The sequence below is a fragment of the Dermochelys coriacea genome, chromosome 4 (genome assembly GCF_009764565.3).
Source record: "Dermochelys coriacea isolate rDerCor1 chromosome 4, rDerCor1.pri.v4, whole genome shotgun sequence".
In the NCBI taxonomy this organism is placed as follows: domain Eukaryota; kingdom Metazoa; phylum Chordata; order Testudines; family Dermochelyidae; genus Dermochelys; species Dermochelys coriacea.
Window position 1 is genome coordinate 17,789,364 of NC_050071.1, and position 24,651 is coordinate 17,814,014.

The 24,651-nt window shown below is 41.9% G+C and overlaps 1 protein-coding gene across 20 annotated transcripts in view; it reads right to left on the reverse strand.

The window, feature by feature from the left end:
- SEC31A (SEC31 homolog A, COPII coat complex component) overlaps window positions 1–24,651 on the reverse strand; it is a 74,491-nt gene that overhangs the window by 25,740 nt on the left and 24,100 nt on the right. For all 20 annotated transcript variants that reach the window (XM_038398949.2, XM_038398944.2, XM_038398942.2 and 17 more), the window contains exons 8-19: window positions 24,385–24,484; window positions 22,279–22,440; window positions 21,932–22,084; window positions 19,743–19,970; window positions 18,989–19,063; window positions 14,741–14,791; window positions 11,807–11,884; window positions 10,434–10,500; window positions 9,175–9,353; window positions 5,889–6,015; window positions 2,845–2,990; window positions 412–585 (exon numbers count right to left, since the gene is read on the reverse strand). In XM_038398949.2, the coding sequence (XP_038254877.1) occupies window positions 412–585; window positions 2,845–2,990; window positions 5,889–6,015; window positions 9,175–9,353; window positions 10,434–10,500; window positions 11,807–11,884; window positions 14,741–14,791; window positions 18,989–19,063; window positions 19,743–19,970; window positions 21,932–22,084; window positions 22,279–22,440; window positions 24,385–24,484 (1,540 nt within the window). The remainder of the gene's footprint in view (window positions 1–411; window positions 586–2,844; window positions 2,991–5,888; window positions 6,016–9,174; window positions 9,354–10,433; window positions 10,501–11,806; window positions 11,885–14,740; window positions 14,792–18,988; window positions 19,064–19,742; window positions 19,971–21,931; window positions 22,085–22,278; window positions 22,441–24,384; window positions 24,485–24,651) is intronic.

The following is a 24,651-nucleotide window of genomic DNA, read 5'->3' on the forward strand; positions in this document are numbered from 1 at the left end:
AATTAACCGATAGTCCAGTAGCCACCCTGGAAAACCTGTGGAATTCACACTAAGTGGTCAGCAGGAGAGGAATTAAACCATTTATTGTTAGAGACCATTGTCACTTGGGGTCCATAAAGCAAAGTCTTGGCTACACCTTTATTTATTTTCCAAAACAGCCTGCAACTTCTGAGGTATCAGGAGACAATTATACTGAGACCATGTTCCATTCCAGTGACTTTTCCCACGTACGCACAATAATAATCCCTGTCAATGCAGTTCTAAGCGGGAAGAAGAACTCCAAACCACATTGGAACATGACTTCAAGTGACAGTTTTGTACATGATGTGTGCCACGTATATTAATTAATTAATTAATCAATTAAAGCTTGTTCATCTAGAAGGGGGCAGAAGGAAAGTTAAGGCCACTTACCTGGTTGGTGTCCGCAGGAAGGAAAGCCAATGCAGTAGTAATGCTGCCTTGGGCAGCCAACAGATTGGCATATTGACTCATCTTCTCAGCCAGAAGAGCCCCGACAGCATCGGCGTCCATAGATCGTGTAAACTGCACAGCCTTACGCAGGATTACTACTTTCTCAATGAGGTCCTGGAGGATTATGACAGAGGGAAAAACAACAAGTTAATGGGATCAAGTGAGAGAAAATGGCCACTAACTACAGCATGTCAGTAACAGACTCGAGATCAACCTGGCATACTACACTGGTCTCATTACATTATTTTAAGCAGAATGAAAATAAAGGTTTTCCCAACGATTATTAGCTCGTGTTCTGTGTAACATTCAGAGCAAGATAATAGAACAGTAATCAGTGACCATCAATTTCAGTGCATTTTAAAATGTACTGACATTAAATAAACCAGCAGTAATCTGGTTACTCCATAAAGAAAAGCTTTTAAAAATTCTTATTTTATGAGATCTAAGGTACTTGTAGATTATCAGCAGCCATTTTTTCATTTTCATTAGTCAACAAAAAATGTTATTTACTGCCGTTACAAAAATTTTCTAGAAACATAAAGTAGAGACGGGAAAGACCTGTTAGGTCATCTAATCCATCTTCTTGCAAATGCAGGATTGTTCCCTAACGTACCGTTAATAGTGTTTTGGCAACTCTAGTTTTAATCATCTTAAGCAAAGAGGATTCCACCACTCCCTCTGGGAGACTATTCCACAGTCTAATCGTTCTTACTGACAAGAAACCGTTCTTGATATTCATCATAAATTTTCCATTTCTTGATTCCATTCCAGGACTCCTGGTTAAACCCATGTACCATTCAAAATCATTCTCCTCATTGCTTGCACCACCCTTTAACAACTGTGCCTCTGTGTATGCAGCCCAAATTGCATTGGTCTTTTTTTTCAAAAATGTTAACTACCAAACAGCACTGCAAACTCCATGTTCAATGAAATGTCTATCAACCCTTGCTTCGGTCTGAAACCTATTCCCCAGTTTCCTCCTTCCCATTGAACAGCTGTGTTTTGGATTATTTTTCCCCCAGATGTACTCATTAGTTTTTTTTTCCCAGTTGTATCTCACCTAGGGTGACCAGATGTCCTGATTTTATAGGGACAGTCCCGATATTCAGGGCTTTGTCTTATATAGGTGCCTATTGCGCCCTCCCCGCCCCCATTCCAATTTTTCATACTTACTATCTGATCGCCCTAATCTCACCGTGTTATTTTCTGTTCACATTTCTTATCTTTCTCTTATTCCTCCATCCTCACTCGTGTTTGCAGTAGCTCCCAGTTTAGTATAATTTGTTAATTTCGTTCATGTACAGTTTACTCCCTCTTCTAGACCATTAATGAAGGTACAGTATTTAAAAAATCCAGACCCACACATGAATTGCAATAGTACACCACTAGTATTGTGTGTTTATTGGACTGTTCTCTAGTTCAGTCATGTTTTTTTCCAAGTAAGTGAATATCTTAATCAAATCGACAAGCTTTTTTCCCCCCAGGATTAAAATAATAGTTTCTAGGATTTCCAGCTCTCCCATACCACAGTTCGCTGAGGCCTAATATTAGCTCATTTGTGTTTTTTTACAGTCTGAGCTGGTGAAGTGCAACAATCAAAATGCACATTCAAATCTAAGATACTTTTGTAACAAAGAAATCTTGTTCAGAAGACTTAAAAGTAATTCCAGTTATTTGAAATTCAACTACAAATGCATGATAACATAAAATACAGTTCTAAAATATTTCTGTTTTCTTCAGCCTACTGCAAATATTGATCAATGGCTCTGCGTGACAGTATTACCTCTAAAATTGAAGTCCAAAGCAATTTCATAGGATGGCAAAAGAAAAAAAAAATATGCAAGAATTCCCTTATAGCAGGGAAATAGATATTGACTTTGCCTTAAAAGGAGCACAACACATATATGTAAGTCCAAAAAATAAATATATCCATGTCCACCTTCAAAAACACCTGTGACTAACTATTCTGGGTTTTACTTTTAGGTACTTAGTCCCCAAAGTTTCTAAACCATCTATTCCAAAAGCAAATTTCAAAAGAAAGCAAGGTCTCTAATGAACTTAAATGATCTATCAACCCTTGCAAAGAAAGTATATACATTCAGAAATGCACCAGCCTTATTTTTACGAGCTGAGATAAACGTTGAACACGTTTTGCAATATAGTGTCAGCATAGGACATTTATAACTAATCATATTTTGCTCATTAAAGTAACACATCACTTTCATGCTGAAGGATATGCAAGTAGCAGAGGATCAGTCAAAATCCTGTACAAAAATAAACTTATTTAAAAGCCAAACCCACATACTTACCAAAAGTACCACACCAAATTATTACAGCATGTCATTCAACACCTTTCTTCACAAAGACACTAACCTGAAGGGACAAGGGGCTGTTTCCATCCTGAGCTTTAGTCCAACACGCAACTAGTTTCTCTACATTCCCAGCACAAATATAACACAGACAAGCCTGTGTCTGCAGGAGGTTGTCCCCTTCGTTTTCAAGTCTGTTGCCCAACAGATCTAAGAATTATGAATAAAAAGCATTTGAGTCATCTCATAAAACACTTGATAGTTAAAACAAAGGACCATTCAGGATGCTTGAACTAGCTCTGGGTAAGACAATGAAAATCGTTGTGATACTCAAATATATGCCAAAACTCTAAATCTAGCAAAACGTAGAAGAGAAACATTCAAATTGTCATTGTTTTGTGCATACGCACTCGGTCACTTAGGGTGCTCTTGAAAATGTTACCCATCTTGCACAGAGAGAAGGCAGGCATTGTGACACATTCCTGATGCTGCTTGGCCAATGTGGTTCAGTGTTTATCTGCAAAGTCATAGGAACCCAAAGTGTGGGAACCCTCTTCCCTGACACTCATGCTGAAAACAGACTAATTGTGCAATATGTTCATGTGTCCAAAGGGGACAAATGAGGGGGGCGAGTCTGAGCTTGTCTTTCATTTTGCTGTTTTATTTGCATGTGCCTGGCAATCTGATTTGCTAGAACAATTTATTTTGGCTTGTAGCAATGGCAGAATCCATCATGTGAGTAATGCTAATAAAGTTTAGAACATAAGGCTGGTGTAACCATGGCTAGCCATTGGTTTATTATGCTAATAAGGCGAGGTGAGACAGTGTGGTGTGCAGGAGTGAACACATGGTGTCGGTGGCTGGATTTCCTCCACATTCATCCTGGATTTCCTACTGACTTGCTGTGTGGCCTTTGGCGAGTCTCAAGGACCTGTTTCTTCATCTACTGACTCCAGTAGAAGCAAGAGCAGGCCTTTAACTCCTCTCTGCCTCAGGGTGGGCACCTGTGAAAAGGAGACAGCACTTCCCTCCTCCTACCGCGGAGGGAGAATTAATTTTTACAAGGTGCTTTAACAACTTAAAGTGCTAACACGGTTGTACATAAGAATAGCTACACTCAGTCAGACCAATGGTCTATCAAGCCAGTATCCTGTCTTCTGACCTTGGCCAATGCTACATGTTTCAAAGGGAATGAACAGAATGGGGCAATTATCAAGTGATCAATCCTGTCATCCAGGCCCAGCATCTGGCAGTCAGAGTTTTAGGGATACCCAGAGAATGGGGTTGCATCCCTGACCATCTTGGCTAGTAGCCATTGATGGACCTATCCTCCAGGAACTTATCTAATGCTTTTTTGAATCCTGTTTTAGTTTTGGCCTTCACAACATCCTCTGACACTGAATTCCACAGGCTGACTGTGCGTTGTGTGAAGGTGTACTTCCTTTTATGTGTTTTAAACGTGCTGCCTATTAATTTCATTGGATGACCCCAGCTCTTCTGTTATGTGAAGGGGTATATAACACTTCCTTTACCCCCTTTAGTCATCTCTTTTCCAAGATGAACAGTCACAGATTGTTTAATCTCTCCTCATATGGAAGCTGTTCTATACCCCTAATCATATTTGTTGCCCTTCTCTGTACCTTTTCCAATGCTAATGTATCTTTTCTGAGATGGGACAACCTGAACTGCACACAGTATTCAAGATGTGGGGGCATTCCATGGATTTATATAGAGGCAATATAATATTTTCTGTCTTCTTATGTAACCCTTTCCTAATGGTTCCTAACATTGTTAGATTTTTTGACTGCTGCTGCACATTGAGCAGATATTTTCAGAGAACCATTTTCATGACGACTCCAAGAACACTTTCTTGAGTCGTAACAGCTAATACAGACCTTAACGTTCTGTATGTACAGTTGGGATTACATTTTCCAAAGTGCATTACTTTGCATTTATCAACATTGACATTCATTCATTCCCCAGTCATTCAGTTTTGAGATCCCTTTGTAATTCTTCACAGGCAGCTTTGGACTTAACTATCTTGAGTAATGTTGTATCATCTGCAAACTTTGCCACCTCAGTGTTTATCCCTTTTTCCAGATCATTTATGAATATGTTGAACTGCACTGGTACAGATCCTTGGAGGACCCTTTTATTTATCTCTCCACTGTGAAACCATTGTGAAATGTGAAATTTCTCCAATGTGAAAACCATTTATTCCTACCCTTTGTTTCCTCTTTTAACCAGTTACTAATCCATAAGAAGATCTTTCCGCTTATCCCATGACTGCTTACTATGCTTAAGAGCCTCTGTTGAGTGACCCTGTCAAAGACTTTCTGAAAGCCCAACTACACAATGTACACTGGATCACCCTTGTCCACGTTTGTGGATGCCCTCAAAGAATTCTAATAGATGTGCAAAGCATGATTTCCCTTTACAAAAGCCATGTTGACTCTTCCCTTACATATCATGTTAATCTATCTGTCTGATAACTCTGCCTCATCTAGTCAATTTTTTGAAACATTTTAATTGGCATCCCGTAAGCAAAGAATATTATATACTGTTTTCTTAGCAGACGCAGCTCTCATATTAATGGTCAGCACTGCTCGCTTATAGGAAAAGATAACAGTGTTTGTGCTTTGCTTTGGCCATGAAGAGGCATATCTGTTCTTTCCTTGTAGAAACACCTTTGAATTGTACAATGATTTAGGAATGGATCACTTTTAGGGGTTATGTTTCTTTTATTCCAAAAAATTAAAACAATGAATTTACTGCCTTATGAAAAAAAGAGTTGGACTGACATTCCTGGAGACTGAAGAGCCGTCTATTCACAGAACAGATACAACAGGAGGAGCTGCATGCTGGACCAGGAACAGGGACAGATTTGGTTGGGTAGTAGAAGAAAGATAATCAAATATTGATTTTAATTGATTGTATTCCTTTAAAATTCCAATGAGATCCTATAATCCAAAATAAAGGAATTATCCAATAAAGGAACTAATCATGAATAAATTAATTCATTTGAAGGAAAATAACTTTGGAGTATTTAAAAGCATAGTTTCACTTAAGTTAGTAAAATAAATTACATCCATTCTTAAATTTTCTTACCACAGAGAGCTGCAAATTCATCTGGCCTAGCATAAGTCAACACAGCAGCCAGCGCCTCTCTCCAGTTTTGCAAATCACATGACTGAACTATCTCCTTCCAGTTCTTTGTCACAACAGCAGTGATGAGCTGGAAAGGAAAGAGAAAGACCGAATGATGTCTTTGTAGAATTCCCATTCCTGACCCCATATCATTTACATCTATGCTGTGTGCCCTACCCCAGCGTATCTGGGACAGATACTTCACCATGACTCTACTAACCTGAAAGATTATGTGAATTCACATTTAGATGGGATCCAGTGAAACTTAGAAACCAGGACAAAGGCAACACAGCACAGCAAGTATACTTATTATAAAATTCACATCACATGATGTGCTGATCAGGGTGCAGGTGTCCCAGGGGGAAAAAGAGGGTCTGAACCACAAAGAATAAACAATGGAATCAACTGATTGTATACAATATTATACTATAAACATGTATTAAATAAGATATTTTCTGAAATTTGGTGACACAGTGGTGATTAGTGTTTGAGTGAGGTATGCATGGGTTGCGTGTAAAGTGTTACATATGTGTACTGGAAATATGTTTCTAAAATTTGTGCAGACTAAGCAATCTGAGTAGAGCAGATGAACAGGTTTGTCCTAGCCCCAGGAATGTGGATTCACCAGCCTGCCAGGGTCAAGCTTTGCAAGCAAAGTACAACAGTGCATCTAAGGGAAATAAAGTGATCAAACTAATTAAAAAAGCAAATTGACCAGAGGGTGAAAGAAGGGCTTGGTGTCTGCAGCCTGAAGAACAAACAACAGGGGAGAGGAACTTCTTATGCACTTACTTTTCAAAGATACATTTCTGGGGGTTATTGTCTATAACAAGAAAGGGAGAGAACCCTGAAGGGACCCATAGGTAGAGGACATAGGGGCCCATAGGAGAGGACATAGGTACAGCATGCTTTGAGCCTGTAAAAGATGGATCCCCTAGTCTGAAAGGCTAGGAATGCTGGTAATTTGATGTACATACAAAAATTGCTTACGCAAAGAAAGATTAAGTTTTAGTCACTTTTATTTTATAGCAGGCTTTCTTTTGTTTTATTTGTAACTATACCTGTCTCCTTCTCTTGCTTAGTATCACTTCAATCTCTATTCTTTGTTCATAAACTTATTCTTGTTTTATTACAAAACCATCTCAGTGCTGTTGTATGGAAGCGTGAGTCTTAGCTAACCTAACATGCTGGTGTATGTATTGTCTCTCTGGAGGCAGGGAACTTAATTTCTGTGAGTGTCCAGGGGGAGGGACCGGCCCCTGAAGGGAGACATCTCTGGGGAACTCGAGAGCTGGGGTTCACTGATTGTCACCTACAAGGCAAGGTTTAGGCTGGCGGAGTCCTGAAGCGTTTGCTGACAAGGCAAACAGGCTGGTGTGTCAGGGAGCTGATGCATAGCTTATCAGCAGCAACGCTCTCACTCTTGCTAAGGCAGAGTGGGAACATGGTGGCTCACAGCTCTGTGTGTCCTGAGCATGATGTCACACGGGTACAGTAATCAGCAAATCAGGGACCCTGCAGAAGCTTTTAAAAATTATTTTACAGTATAAGGTTATCTTTGTTTGGTTAAGAATTTAGTTATAATGCTTCTGCACAACACAGGGTAAAGTGAGGGGCATCACTGATTTTGTTCCTAAACTGCATGCTGACCAAACCTTTTAATTCCATTTTATTAAACTCTAAACCCCTGGCAGCCTACTTCACTGCAGTTAAAAAAGAATGCCTTAAGCAGAGGCAACCCAGACTTGCATCAACAATACTCTGTCCACTAACTGAACAACCCTGCCCTTTGTCCCGTTAGCCAACCTGCCAGGATCTTGACAGTATTCAGTTTTCCCTTCCCTGCCCCCGCTCTGCCCTCCAGTTACTCATCCACTTTAGACAGAATACTGATTTACTCTGCAGCTGTGTTGATATTTAGTGAACAAAGGCCTTGTAAGTAACACAATCAGGCCTCAAACAAACAGTTTGCATGACTTTAGAAGAAAAACAAAGGCAAGTAACTAATCAAAAAAAAAAAAGTACAATGACAAATGTATCACTCATTTGCTAACACAACGTATAGGTAAGGGATTGGTGTTCCACAGAATTGCCTCTCTCCAAAGGATGATTGCCAAAAGAAGTATTTGAAATACCTGTACTTCTGTTCTTTAAGCCTACTAAAAATATCTAGAAAAGGTCTCAAGAGAGGTGAACAGATTTTCCCTCTTTACTCTTGCCCCAAACAAAAGAAATTGGAACTGCCCTTGCCCCAATCGAATCATAGGGAATAGTCAGTAAAGACCCGCTTAGAGACACTGTGTTAGTGCTGATCATGCTTTGCAGCCTTAAGCCCTGAGCCAGAAAACACTTGAGCAATCTGCTCAACTTTCAGCACAGAAGCAATCCCATTTGAAGCCACTGCTCCCTGTTAAGCATGGGATTAAGTGCTTTGCTAATTCAGGACCTTAGCATGGGAATAAAAACCTGCTATTTTCAATGTTGCCTCCTCCTACTGCACCATTAAATGCCATTCCCTGTCAAAGGAACAATAAGAAGCAAGAGCTGAAATACGCGGTCAGTTTCAAAACGCCAACTTTGGCAACGGTATGTCTTGATGGCTGCTCCTCTTGCATGCCCCTTTGATACTCTGACGCAAGAGAGCAGCAGGGGGCAAAGAACTGAAGGAGCATTGCCAGCAAGACAGAAGCTGAAGAGCAGATATAACCAGATGTCCATATCACACCGTCTCATAGATCTCCTGTGATTAGATTAGTCCTGCTATTCTTAGATAACCTTTGTACACAGTAGAGCAAAAAACATCAACAAAAATCTCTCCTCCAACTGACTGGACAGAAATTAACATAATAAGTGCTGCAGCTGGAGTAAGTACAGTACTTGCTAAAGATGACCACTAAAGACACTGTGTTTAAACTAGATATTTATCCTTGCTCATCAGCGAGGATACTTTTTACTCAATGTGATCAACAAATGTTAAAAGGATGGGGAGAGAGAGTAGAAATAAGAGTAAAAGCTGCTCTTCATCCTAGCTAATAAGCCTGTTCTCTGCTTAACAATACACAAAACAGAAAAACACCCTTTCACTCACAGATCCAATGAATGAATTTACCCTACATTCAATTCTCCTAGAAACAAATGTACAAAGATAGCAAGGATGTATGTCACCAGAATATTAACAGTTTCAGGAGTCTGCTGAAAGCCTATACACACAAATTTTGTTTTAGTTTTCAATTGAAAAGCTACATACCCTGGTAATTTTGCTCTGCATCTTAACAAAGTACTTTTTCTGCGTCCTCAACAGCAGCTCTTGTCCACCTGCTATGGCCAATATGATGGCATCAGCCATGCGATTATCATGTAAGCAGAGATCAACGGCACTTTCAAAGTTACCAGTCAGCAAAGCCTGGGTAATCAAACCATCAACATCTGCAACAGGAAGAATAATTTAGTTTTGAAACAATTTTACTGCTTCAAAATAAAACAGGCATTAAACATAGAGTTATATAGGTGAGTCAAGTAGCAGTTTCTCTCACTCTGTGATGCTGGGCTGTTTTCTTCTTAAAGACCTTGATTCAGGAAAAAAAAAATTAAGCACATTTAAGTTCACTGCTATTCAAGACAACACTTTCGTATGTGCTTAAGTGCTGCCCTCAATAGGATGGATTTCCTGAATCAAGGCCAATGAGCCAGTAGCATTATCACCTTGTACTATGATCCCAAGAAATCTCAAACCCACTTCGTCAGGCCAAACAAGTACTTGGATAAGAGATCTCCAAGAATCACGTACTTTAGTGTCATAGGAAGTACTGCTGATATTTCACTAGGCAGCGCTCTTTCTTCTGAATCAGTACTGAAACTATGACCCAACATATTTTGTCGGGATGAACATAAGAATGGCCATACTGGGTCAGACCAAAGGTCCATCCAGCCCAGTATCCTGTCTGCCGACAGTGGCCAATGCCAGGTGCCCCAGAGGGATGCTTGAAGTGTTATCTTGTGGATGAGATATACAACGAAGGCCTTGAACTTCGGTGGTCGCTACAGATCCCCAGGGAATGTTGGTAAGAATGAAGTGTTAACACCCATGTCCCGACCAAATCTGAACTCTGGTAACAACAGGCTGTCTACTAAACCCTTCCTCTAGTTTCAGTGTCAACTGGTACAGAATCCTTCCTAACAATATGTCCTAAACTGTTGTTTAGAGTTGCTATATGCAGTTAAAAAGGAATCAAACTACCCAGAGGTGGATGCATTGCAGTGATGGGGAAAGCAATCCCTGCGTAATTCCTTACTTTTCCTAACACAGGTGTTGTAGTACTTTGAGATTGTTGGGTGAAAGCTAATATAGAAGTGCAAATAATTGAAATGCGAGTAAATAACAGACTCTCTGACATTCCCTAGGCAGAAGGCTCCATATAAAGAGAATTTAGGTAATACTACAGTTGTGATAGCTCAATAAGCAAAAATATTTGCAAGTACCATGAAATCAATATAAACAGGTTTTACCTCCACTGACAGAGATGTTAAACGTTTCTTTTCCAGATGTCAGATCTTCAGTCTCCTCTTTTGTTCTCTATTAGAGAGGAAAAGTGCAGTTTTTCAGCCTATGCAAAGATTTGGCTAAATAAATCCATGTTTGAAGATACACACCTTATATTGGAGGGCATGGTATGCTTTTTTACTGCCATTCCCCAAGAGGCTACTAACGTAGAATTAAAGAGCATTGTTATGCTCTGTGTTTCTACACAATGCCATTAACTTCTCCTGGCACCTGCACAAAGCAAATCTCTGGGCACTGTGGAAAAGCCCTGAGTGTACCTAGTGATCTACCTAGCTATGTAAATGCACAAACACCACTGCTGACAGATCACTGGTGAGCATTATTAAAACTAGATGCAATTAGGGGAAAAACACTTCAAAAAATCAGGGTTCACTTCACTGGGAAGAGGCTCATTTAAGAACATGGGCAAGTATTTAGACATTGTGAGCAATTACTTGGACAACAAGGTACAGCTTTGGGATTTCCATGAATGAATGCACAGAATAATAATAAATAATAATAATAATAATTAAAAAAACCTCCTAAAGAAACTTTAGGTAATCAATCCTCACAGTCCCACTGTGAGGACTGTAGATGATAACATCCTCATTTTACAGAGAGGGAAACCAAAAAGTTATGTCACCTGCTCAAGTTGTCAGGGTGAGTCAATGTCCAAGCATCTAATTGCTCCAGCATGATGCATCTAGTTGGTATGTACTGCTTTTTAAATAAGCATATATTTTTTCCCACAAAAAGGCTGATCTGTATGTTAATGCTATCTAGCTAACACTTAACTTTACTGCACAGAGATCTGGTGCGTGATCCTGGGCACCCTGGCTCAATCCTGCAAAGCATTTAAACACATGCTTAACTCTGGGCATTGAAATGAGACCACTCACATGCTGAAAATTAAGCACATGGTTAAAAATGCTAAACTGGATAAGGGCCAGAGCATTCAGCAGCCTCTACAATAGAACCCTTTATGATCTTTCACTTAAAAAAAAAAAAAAAACCCAACTATCTCAAATCCAATGTGAAAATCTATGCACGACGTGTTAATTTTTGAATTTAAAATAAAATTCATATAGAAATGTGTACTACCCAGTGTGAGTCTCCTTCGAACATGAGTTCTCAACCTTTTCATCGTGTGGACCAAACCTGAGCAGAGAAACTGTTGATTGACTAACTCCCCTCTCATTTGCCATTGTGCAAATATGCAGAGGTACAATACACACACAAAGAGAACATTAGAAAGATGCACTAGAAAGGAAATGAGCTCTTAAGGCAGTGGGTAAGTGTGTGATAACCTAACATAGTTAATACAGAAGCCAACACTTACCTCTCCCAAGAACGGTTCTTCAGTAGCATGGCTATCTTCTTCATCACTTTGTACTGATTGGTCAGATTCTTTAAGAGCCTTTTGCAGAGAACGGAAGACGACATTTGGAAAAAGTTAGCAGGAGGGGGAGGGAGAGAGAGAGACTCAGCTCTGAAGAACGCAGATTAAAAGGAACACGAGCCCAACAATATACAGACAAGTGTGCCAAGAGCAGAACTCCATTTGCAGAAATGTAAATGTCTTCACTTCCTTGGTTTTCCCCACTAACTAGAATCATAGAATATCAGGGTTGGAAGGGACCTCAGGAGGTCATCTAGTCCAACCCCCTGCTCAAAGCAGGACCATTCCCCAATTTTTTCCCCACATCCCTAAATAGCCCCCTCAAGGATTGAACTCACAATCCCTAGGTTTAGCAGGCCAATGCTCAAACCACTGAGCTATCCCTCCCCCCTCTTTTAAGATTTCTAAAAGCATGTTCCACACCTCGTCCCTCTCAGATTTTGGACGACACTTCCGATTCTTAAACCTTGGGTCGAGTGCTGTACCTATTTTTAGAAATGTCACATCAGTACCTTCTTTGCGTTTTGTTAAATCTGCTGTGAAAGTGTTCTTAAAACAAACATGTGCTGGGTCATCATCCGAGACTGCTATAACATGAAATATACGCAGAATGCGGGTAAAACAGAGCAGGAGACATACAGTTCTCCTCCCAAGAAGCACAGAGCCACACTTAGGCCACATCCATACTACAACAGCACAGCTACAGCGCTGCAGATTTGCCATTGTAGCCACTGTAGGGTAGATGCTTCCTACGTCGACAGAAGGGGTTTTTCCACTGATGTAGACAATCTGCCTCTCTGAGAGATGGTAGCTATGTTGATGGAAGAATTCTTTCACCTACAGTGGGGGTTAGGTCGACCTAACTACTTTGCACAGGGCACAGAGTTCTTCATAGCCCTGAGCAATGTAGCTAGGTCAATATAATTTATAGGTGTAGATCAGGCCACAGTTTTCAAATTAGCCATCTGAACGCAAGTAGCCACTTTTTTTTTAATTTGACACTAATTGATGGTAGTCAAAAGAACATGTGCACTATAATGACATGAAGAGTGTTTGTAACAGATTCTGGCAAAGGAGAGAGTGCGAAGGAGAGAATGTAGGGCGAGGGTATATTTCACTACCACTTTAGACCATTAAAAAAAGAAAAGAAAAAAAAGATGCATATTCAATGCAAGCCGTTCTTACAAGAAAGCTGTGGGAATCTCAGATTCAGTCCCACATGCTGAAAATTAAACCATTAGGCCAAATCCTTCTCTGAAATGCAGAAAGGTATGCGAGAGGAGAAGTGCGGCAAGGCGCTCCTGGGGAAGCCCTAATCAGCTCCTGCCACCTCAACCCCAGTCAGGGGAAGTGGGTTGGGGCTGGGCCACTACTTAGGACTGTCCTGGAAGCTGGCCACACCTGCCAGCCTCATTAACAGGGGCTAAAAGCTTGAGAGGAAGTGAGTTGGGGGGATGGTGGTGGAGACCAGGAGGGGAGAGTATGCTCAGAAGGAGCCAGGAGCCTGTTGGGACTGAGGCCTGTGCTAGGCCAAACCTGTAAATGCTCTGTAAATAGTTGGAGCTGGGGGGGACCAGACACAGGAATAAAGAGCACAGATGTTGCACCAGCTTGAAGTGGTCCTGACTCACTGGGGAGCAGGGCCAGGAGGCTGACCCCAGCAGGGCGCGGTGAGCACCCCATTACAAGAAGGGCCTAACTTCCAGACCTGCTGGTGCGTCATATTCACTCTGGGAAGAGTGGGCAGCCCCCTCAATCCATATCCAGCAATATACAGCACACACTAGCCAGGGCCACAAACTGCTCCTCTTGACAGGAGCAAAGCATGCTGCCTGGCAGTGCATTCCCTGCCTTCTCCCACCCCTACAATCCTGGATCTGGACGGCCCCTAGATTATTGTTGTGGTGAAAGCTTCCTTCCCCAGCTTCCTCATTCCATATGATAAGGGCAGGATTCTCCCTACTGTCTGTCTCCAGAGTGATGAGCACTTAAATGTCACAGATTATATTTCTCCCTGGAACTCCCATTAGTGTGAATTACTACTTTAATTAGATTTAACCAGAGGTCACAACACTTTCTTTTAGCAATTGTTTAAGGGAAGGTAGAAATTGCAATATAAGTAGTGATTGCCTACAACAAACATGACTTGCTGAGAATGTGGGGCTGCAGAGAGAAAGAGAGAAGAGGAGCTGTTTATTTCTGGGCTAGCAAAGAAGGCTGTTATTTACTCTGTGCTTTCCAAGCCATTGTGGTTCTCCTCAGACCAGAGGAGGGAGAGGATATCACAGAAGTCCTTTACTCTCCTCCCCAGCCCCCAAATATTGAAAAAGATTTCTTTTTAAATCCATTTTTTATTTTAAAATGATAAAAAAAACAGGGTGGTTCTTCCCCCAACACGTTGCAATTCTTTTTGTTAATGATCCGGAGGCTGCAGAGATTGCCTGACAACAGGAAGGATATGGCACCTTTCTACACCCATAGACAACATAAACATTGTAATGGACACTACAAAGGGATTAAAAAAGCAACCAATATGGAGGAGCAAAGAAACCTTACAAGACTCGTGTCAAGATTAATTTCTCTCCCTGTAGACAGAGATCCTAAAACAAACACACCATTAACTGCTAACTGGGTGATAAGAAATAAACTAACGAATGATATTCACACAATTCTAGAGCCAGAGATTTCAGGGATTTTTTTTCATATGAACTTTCGTATTTTATGTGGAAATTGTAAATTTACAACATTCTCCTAATCTGAGTCATTCATATGTTCTGGTATAACTACTGAGTCAAAAGAGAAATTATTCTTACCTGGCACATTTTTGTAATATTAATATGGCAAAAAAGATTTTTGTTGTTTTTGTTTGCTTACCTCCTCTAGTTTGCCATCTACAAGACTCTCTTTATTCAGAGCTGAAGTAATCTACAAAATAAATAAGATTTATTAGAGAAGTGGTTTTCTCTCTTACTTTAGGATATGTAGCAAGTGTTAGCATCTAACCGTAAGTTGGAGATGAAGAGAAGGCCCTGATTGCATGAGAGTTGAAACCATGCTAGAACGTTGCCCTTATCATTGTGCAGAGGAATTTACTTTGAGACCCATGCTAAACAAACTGTGATGGAACTGACCGCTTCTAAAGGTTAAAATCTTCTTGGATTTTAGCTTTCTGAGGGCAGAGACTGCGTCTTCCGTTGTGTTGCACAATAGGGCCCCAATCCTTATTGGGGCTTCTGAGTTCTCGTGTAGTAATAAAATAATAATGTTATAACACAGCTCTCAGGGAAAAAAATATCCCTGTCTATAGTGATTAGGGAAACTGGGTTTTGTTAGGATTATTTCAACCACAGCAGGACAATGTGTCAGGGTAGGATTTTCAAACAGGCAGAAGAGTTCAGACACCTACCTCTCATTGACTTTCAATGTGAAGTGGGTGTCTAACTCCTTTAGGTCCGTTAGAAAATCCCAACCTAATGTATACATAATGAGTTAAAATACAGACTGGAAAAGCATTAGTCTAGCAGCTGGACAGGATGGCTTTTCTAATACCACTAATCTCATCTGATTACTTCTAGTTCTACAGGTTGAATAATATCCCTAGAGGCTGTTCTAGTCTGTAAATTTAGCTTAATGCACAGGGTTTTTTCTAGACTCTCATTTTTATTTACATTACTGTAAATACAGCAATGAAAAGTGATATTCCAGAAGTTCCCTTGTGTTGGCCAGAGTGCCAGACCAAAAAATAATAAAATAAATCCGCATGCTACTAGAAGGTTTCAGAGTAGCAGCCGTGTTAGAATGCATCCGATGAAGTGAGCTGTAGCTCACGAAAGCTTATGCTCTAATAAATTTGTTAGTCTCTAAGGTGCCACAAGTACTCCTTTTCTTTATGCTACTAGAAGTTTATTTTGGCAAACTGACACCAATTGCTCTTTTTATATTAGGGATAAGATAAGGAACCTAAAAATGTTAAAGAATAAATTGAGATTCACTGGTTTTTGTTGTCAAGATGTCATTAACTCTAAAATTAGTCAGTCACTCTGTATTTTTTCTACTCAATAGATAACACGGATTCAGTTTAAAGTGCAATTCTTTGCTGAAAACTAGCTATTTTTCAGACACACTTAAGTTTGGAGGTGCTGCAGATTACAAAAATGAGTAAAGTGTTTGAACCAATTTAGTCAAAATTAAAGGAAGACAAACTAGAGATTTCATAATAGATGCAACACTGTTCTACTGAAAAAGGTGAAGAACACAGCACTGTGAAATAAAGTAGATAGCTTGAAAAGCAAGCACAGAAAAGTTCGACTGGAGCACCCAGTCAAAAAGGGATCCTGGTGGCTCCGGTCAGGACCGCTGCCCGGGCCATTGACTGTCCAGTTGGTGGTGCCGGGGCTGCCAGGCTCCCTGCTAGCCTCTGTGCCACGTGGCTTCCGGGAAGCAACTGGTATGTCCCCCTTCCAGCTCCTACACGCAGGTGCAGCCAGGGGGCTCCACATGCTAACCCTGCACCCCAATCCCCTGCCCCAGCCCAGAACCCCATCCCGCACCATGAACCCCTCATTTCTGGCCCCACCCCAGAACCCGCACCCCCCAGCCCAGAGCCCGTACCTCCTCTCACACCCCAACCTCCTGCCTCAGCCCGGAGCCCCCTCCTATACTCCGAATTCCTCGGCTCCACTCCTCAGCCCGGAACCCTCTCCTGCACCACAAACCCCTCATCCCTGGCCCCACCCCAGAGCTCGCACCCACAGCCAGAGCCCTCACCCGCTCCCACACCCCAGCCCCGAGCCAGCGCGGTGAAAATAAGCGACTGAGTGAGGGTGGGGAGAGCAAGCAACAGAGGGAGAGGAGGAAGGAGTGAGCAGGGCCTCAGAGAAGGGGCTGGGCAAGTGTGTTCAGTTTTGTGCAAGCAGAAAGTTGGCAGTCCTAATGTCAGATTTCAAGGATTCTTGTAAGCAAAGACACAGAAAATACTATGAAGATGCAGAGCATTGACACAGAAAACTCATTTTCTATTTCAAACCACATCAATTCACCTAAAAGGTCAATCAAGTCCCATACCACCACACTTACATACAACACTAAATTCCTTACCATTAACACTTACAGACATTTTTGAACTGTCAGCTAATCAAAGTACAGGTTCGAGGGTCTGAAGTGTCTTGCTGTCTTCTTGGTAACAGGCACCAGAGACCAATTTTAAACACAAGAATGAAAAGCTGTGGGTCTGTAGACTTATCCCTGTATCCTACTTAGGCGACAATTGTTTCTGGAGACCAGATTTAATTCTGTCACTCCAAGATAAGGATGTTTTTCTGGGTTAGAAAGAAGTGAACTGTACCCAAACAGTGCAAATTGCTATTTCAAGAGGTGGAGAAAACATCTATCTTTGTGAATGTAAAAGGCTTTGATTGGTCGGGGGGTTTTTTTTAGAGGGGGTAGGGAGAGGGGGGTTCCTGTTTCCTAAAAATTATTACCACCCAGATCAAAAAAGAATATTACTCTTAGTATTTTATGCTAATCCGACACTGAAAAGAGGGTTTAGTTTTTTTAACTATGTACTATACATGTGTAATTGCATTGAATTGCATCTCCACATACATGAGTAATTCCTATTAACAGGAAAAAAATGATGTTCAGATTTTCAAAGCAGTCTAGAGGATAAGACACACATTTATTAAACTTAATAGATGTATTTAAATCCTCCCGACCGCTTTTAAATTTTTAACCTGAATGTCTACAACAAGAGGAGAATATATACCTTAAAAAAAATATTGCTACTGCCATAAAAAGCTCTAGACAGAAATTTCTCCATGGTCTCATAAGGTATTTTGTGTTTTGTATCTAGACAAAAATTTCAGGACAGATACTGTGTTTTCTGGACCTTCTTGAACAATGAGCACACTGCTGGTGCTTAAATAATAAGTCTTCAAGTTAGCAGTATTTAAATAACCTGAGGGTACTGTTTATAGCAGTGGTTACCAACGGGTCGATTGATCGCGATCTCCGGTGGTGCAGTGTGGTTGCCCCTAAGGCAGACTCCCTGCCTACCCCGGCCCCACGCCGCTCCCGGAGGTGGCCAGTGCGGCCCCAGGGGAGGGGGACAGGTGTCTCTCTCTGCGCGCTGCTCCTGCCTGCAAACACCACTTCTGCAGCTCCCACTGGCCAGGAGTGCTGCAGGGGCGGAGCTTGCAGAGAGGGGCAGTGCGCAGAGCCACATAGCCAGAGCGCGTAGGCCCCTTCCGGGAGCACTGTGGGGCCAGGGTAGGCAGGGAGCCTGCCTTATCCTCACTGCACTGGTTGCTAACCGGGAGCCACCAAAGGTAAGTGCTGCCCGGCAGGAGGCCACACCCCAACCCCCAGCCCCCTCCCGGAGCCAGCACCCCATACCCCCTCCTGCACCCCAAGCCCCTCCCAGAGCCAGCACCCCACCATACCCACTCCTGCACCCCAGCCCCTGCCCCACTCCGACCTCCTTCCCAGAGCCAGCACCCTATACCCCCTCCTGCCCCAGCCCAGAGCCCCCACCTGCACCCAAACTCCCTCCTACAGCTTGCACCCCCACCCCCTCCTGCACCCCAACCCCTGCCCCAGGCTCAGCTCAGAGCCCCATCCCACACTGCGAACCCCTCAGCCCCAGTCCAAAGCCCGCACCCTCTCCCGAACCCCAACCCCCTACCCTAGCCTGGTGAAAGTGCGTGAGGATGGGGGAGAGTGAGGGATGGGGGGGGGATGGAGTGAGTGGGGCGGGGCCTCGGGGAAGGGAAGGGGTAGATCCTGGATTGCCCTTAGATTCAAAAAGTGATCTTGGGTGTAAAAAGATTGGAGACCACTAGTTTTTAGGATAGGATAGTAACTGTATTATAGTAGTTATCACAGGGTAATAACTGCAGCCTGGGATAATACAGCTTTAACTGAGTTATCAGGAAGCATCCTCAAGATACTACTACACAGAAAAATGTTATGTCCTTTCACATGCTCTGTTTTGTTACTGCCATTCCAACTCTCCATCCATATGCCAAATAATATAAGCACCTCAACTTCTGATCCTCTCTAAATATTTTATATTTCAATATATTCCTCAGTATAAATAAATACACAACTTTCAAACAGATTTACCTTTTGCCCTAGGTCTTCCTTCCTGTACCCCAAAAGTTCAAGGTATTTGCCACGAGAATCTTCTTCAAAATTCACCTTAAAAAACAAACAAACAAACAAACAAAAAAAAACAACTCATAGTCAAAAGAAGCATGTTTTGAATCCTAATTTCATTTTCCCCATTGTAATTTCAACTGACATGTTTAATCATTTATTGGGAATCAATGATTAAGCAAAATGTGTTAAAAAGGGAGAACTTAGTTGTGGACTCTGAGGACCGGGGCCTCTGAGTATAGCTATGTCTAGTAACTGGACCTCTTGAATTTCCATTTAGTTCTTATTCTGAAAATACAAAATGTCATAACTAATAACAGAAAGCATATTTTACCTTACCAAATACGAAAACTGAAATCTCTCATTACCTGACCTAGTATAAAGATGTACCAATACTAGGCCAAATGGTTAAATTGTGTCAAACCTTCCCCAGAATCTGTAGCTCTTTGATTCTGCTAGAACAGCTTTAAGAGCAGACACTAAAGCATACCTATTTCAAAGATTCCTTGTCCTGCCATCAGTAATCTCTTTTGATCAAGTATATGATTATTTGATACCATTTTCAGAATCTCATTCTACTGTACAAACTAGAAATTGCCTCATTATCTTTACAGTGTTTTCTGTTTAAAATGTTTTACTATGCACTGAGAACCACTTTTAGTATTGGTTTTTAGAGGCTAGGCAATCCTTTAATAATTCAGAAACATCTGAAAAACATTACCTTTAAGAAAGACCACACATTTTTCTCAAAATCAGTCTGGGCAGCTTCTATTTTTTTCTGGCAGTAATTGATGAAGCCTTCGGACTGCACAGCTTCTTGCAGCTGATCCGAACGGTTCAGAAACTCTTTCTCGGTGACAACTTGACTCACATACACGTGGTGCCGCTGCTGCTCAGCTCCTTGTTGATGAGTCTTTATATTCTCAAATGTAACTAGCTTTCCTCCAAACTGCAATTTAATAAATAATGTACCAAATATTACATATATAACGTATTTATACAATGCACACACATTTATACACACACATACACACTTTATATATTACTTACACACACATTTTCTCTCTTGATTCATTCTAATGCCCCAATCCTGCAAACACTTATACATGTGAGTAGTCCCACTGAACGCACTGAGACTACATACAAGAGTAAAGTTATTCACTTGCATAAACATTTGTAGGATCACAGCCTCAGACTGAAAGCTCCTAGGAACAGGGACAGTGTATTTGTACATCTAGCATAATGGGGCTCTAATCTTGATTGGGGCTTCTGGTGCCTCTACAACAAGGGTGGACAAACTTTTTGGCCCGAGAGCCACATCTGGATATGGAAATTGTATGGCGGGCCATGAATGCTCACGAAATTGGAGACTGGGATAAGGGAGGGTGGATGAGGGCTCCAGCTGGGGGTGTGGGCTCTGGGGTGGGGCTGGGAATGAGGGGTTCAGGGTGCAGAGGGTGCTCTGGGCTGGGACTGAGGGCAGGAGGGGTATCAGGGCTGGGGCAGGAGGTTGGGGCATGGGAGAAGGGCAAGGGTGCAGGCTCCATGTGGCGCTTACCTCAAGCAGCTCCCAGAAGCAGTGGCATGTCCCCCATCCAGCTTCTCCACGGAGGCACGGCCAGGCAGCTCTGCGTGCTGCCCTGTCCATAGGTACTGCCCCTGCAGCTCCCATTGGCTGCAATTCCCGGCCAGTGGGAGCTGTGGGGGCGGCGCGCAGAGCCCCCTGTCTGCCCCTATGCATAGGAGCCAGAGGGGAGACATGCTGCTGCTTCCAGGAGCCGCGCGTAGTGGGGCAAGCTCTGTACCCTGCTCCCTGGTGGGAGATCGAGGGCCAGATGTGACCTCCCAGGCCCATAGTTTGCCCACCCCACCCCTGTGCTACAATATAATTGTTAAATAATTAAATTATGCATACACATATGGCATGGTAAGTGCTACCTGAAAATATGCCTAAAAATGTGCAACACTACCTTAGACAGCACACAACTGGTAGATTAGAGCGACAGAAATAAAAGTGGCCAAGAAAGAACCAAGATTTGGATAATAGGGAAAGAAGAAAAAAAAAGTTAACCAATTTGGCTCTAAATGAAACCAGTATAATATAAAGCAAAAAACCCACACAAATCCAAAGTTCTCAGTTAGCTAATAGAGAACTAGGATGAGATAATGGGAATCAACATCTCAAAGTACAGTTAGAAGGATATATGAATTGTTTCCAAAATAACATGAATTATACCCTACTGGAGATGTCAAATGTCACTAACATCTGAATCAGATAACACTATGCTGAGACTAGATCAGTATTTTGGCACAGATATCTATTCTGAGTCAGGGTTCACTGAGAGAACAAAAACCTGGCATATTCTAGTTCTCAGTTTAAAAACCTGTAACTTAGAAGTAAGCGAACAATGTAGTTATAGAACAGATGGCTCTACTCTCAAAGTACAGTGGAACCTTGCTAAATCTCACTTGGCTAATCTGTGACTCTGATAATCCTTAAAAAAAAAAAAAAAAATCAATAAAACTTGGCATTCTCACCCTACTTCTCAGCAAAGACTTAATAGCAGAGAGGTGTCATACACTTCAAAGCTGTTACTAAACATAGAGTGTATTTACTATGAAGTGTAGTTCATAATTGAAAACTAAAGTGGACATAGCAAACTACATTAACAAAGTGTATGGTGATGCAGCACCTATAAAAATTATTCTGGAATGTACTGATTTGCTTGGCTGCCAACTGCAAAACGCAGTACCCCACAGTGGACCTTCCAGTCATTATTGCAAATGAGTGAAGCTCTGTTGTAATGCAATATGGAACCCCTTCTACACTGCTTGCAGAGAATATATCAGAAACGTTATCGGAAAGTCAATTTTGCCCACTCGGTAGCCTACACAGGGGCTCTAACTTACTGAAAATGATGCACCCACAGGCCGTCGCACCCATTTGGGTGGCTTCTTTAATGGTAGAACAGTGCTCTGAGGAGTCGTCTGCTGTGGAAGCTGCAACGGAGGTAGGGGGTGTCCCATGCCAAATGGATCAAGATTCCCAAAGGAGGATGAGAGCTTTAAAGAGAAAGAAACTGATTGCACGTTTCCTGCAGAATTCAATGTAGGATACATATTTGTACATGATAATTATTCAACAGTCTAGCGTACTACTTTAACTGTCAACGCTTCCGCCATTTTCAAATTTTGTCACAGGGAACTAAGTATTTTCTTCTCTAACTTCACATTCTCCTCTTCACATTTTTCAATACCTTGTCTACCTGTTTCTGCCTCAAACCATCTGTGCTCCCTCCCATGATGGAGTAAATGCTGATCCGTCCATCAAAAGAAGCAGCTGAAAGGAGAGCAGGGTTTCTGGGACACCACTGAACGTCAAAGCACCACTGGGTATTTGTGGGAAGCTCATACAACACCTGTGCCAAAACAGAGTTTGATGAAACAGTATTAACACAATAAACGACGATAATGTGTCACTAAAGGTCCTGTGTCAGTAGGATGGGCAACTACACTCTGAAACAGGATTATGGTCTCCTGCTTTAAAATCATCTCCATGGGACGAGAGAAAGGAGGGGCTAAAAACTGTGGCTAAAGGTTTTCAAGAGAAAAATGATGGTTTTGTGGTCTTTTTGCATTATGGCAACATCCATAGGAAGGTGTTAGGATACATTTCAAACAGCCAAAGAAAATGTATTCATATTTTAAAATTATGTTTCCATGACTCAATGAGTTTCTCTTGTATCATATAGCAACTATGGGAGCCCTCTGGTGGGCAAAAAACTACCTGTTTACTTCCCACAGATTTTAATCAAAGACTCAAGTCTACTGAATAAAGAATCCCCACCCTTTTAAAAAGTTGTTCAGTTAAAAACCTGGAAGGAATGTAATTATTAAAGCATCTATTAATTTTCCATCAATACAATCAGACATTAATTCTTACCACTTCTACAGCAAATACAAAATAGTGTCTGGTTGAAAAAGCCTTGTAGCTTAAAAAAAAAAAAAAGTGGGGGGAGGGGGAGACATATAAATTCCCTTCCAACAAAGCAGCGAAACATACTTAACTTCAGCGGGACTACGCACTTGCTTAACATTAAGCATGTGCTTAAGTGGTCTGCCAAATCAGAGCCATAAATATGTAGATACAAAAACATCTGTATTAGAGTAGGGTACTGCCATTTAAATGGTGGAGTAAGAAATGACACAATCAATTCTAATTTGATTTCTCTCCCAGATCAGAGTTCTCATGTGTAGCTTTGAAGGGATGAAATCAAGTCAAAAACCCACGGCCAGGAAGCCTCAACAGCTTCAAAAACTCCTTCCTTGCAGTAGGGGCAAAGAAGGAAGTGGCCAAAGGAGGTAGTGAGCAGTTCTGTGGTCTACAAAGGCTTTCACATGTGCAAGGGAAAGGATTCAGGGTTCCCACACGCAGGGGTGAAAGTAGGACGGTACAGCATACCGGTAAGAAGTGGCTGCCTTATCGGCTCGTACACAGCTGATGTTAAAGCGCTGCCACGGCAGCGTTTTCATGCTGCTGCCCGTTTTGCGCCCGCTCAGGGCCGCTTATCGGGGGGGGAGGGGAGGCAGCTGCCCTGGAGCCCAGTGATTTAAAAGGGCCCAGGGCTCCTGGCCACCACCACTGCTACCACAACAGCGGCCAGAGCCCTGGGCCCTTTAAATTGCCGCCACAGCGCAGTGTGGCACTGGGCAGCATGGAAGGGCTGGCTGGGGGAGGCTGACCCCCAGCCCCGCCCCTTCCACTCAAGAAGGCCCCCGTACCGGCAAGTATTTTATCTCGCTTCCACTCCTGCCCATATGTATCACCTGACTCCAGATTTTTGACTCATGATTTCTTTGGGTTCAAAGAACAGCAGGTGCGTCAAAAAACACACCTCAAGGAAACCATGGACAAAAAACCAAGAGCCCGTAGACAGGTACACTTCACAAAGCTACTTTTAGCAGAGGCAGATGAAATGGATAAAACTGAACTGACAGTGTCCCTTCAGTGAACCCTAAGAGTGAGCAGGTGACAAGTCTTATCCTGTCTTAGTTTATAATATACATGACTGACAGTAGCAGCTAACACTCGCAGGTTTTAAAGAGGTCACCTTTGTATAAGACTGACCCAATTTTTCTCAGTTGGGTTGCATGTACAAAATGTTTGGGATCAGAGAATATAGTTTTGGTATGAAGGGGAAAATTGTAAAACAAATATTAACTACTCTTAAAAAAATATTTTGCTCAGATCACTGTGTCATCTATGAACAACGTCGGTATGTTCTCCACTACTCTCCACAACAAATGTAATGCAAAGAATCTTTCTCTGTTTATGACCTTTAAAAATGATTTGCATACAATACCTCCCCTGTATTAGGATTAGAGCAGAGAATCTTAGCATCCTTTCCACAGCTGAGTAACAGCTCAGGATCTGCCATACTCCAAGCAATGGTCAAAATACCCCTGTGTGAAAAGCCATAGTAAGAAAATATTAATATAAATGCATGATGATTAGATGTGTGCTAATGAGGGTGCCTCATTAGATTACCTGGCGATTTCATCTTTAAATGCCAAGTCCCTTGCCACCCCCATTATGTTGAGAGAGTAGAGAAGGTGCTGCCAACATTTGT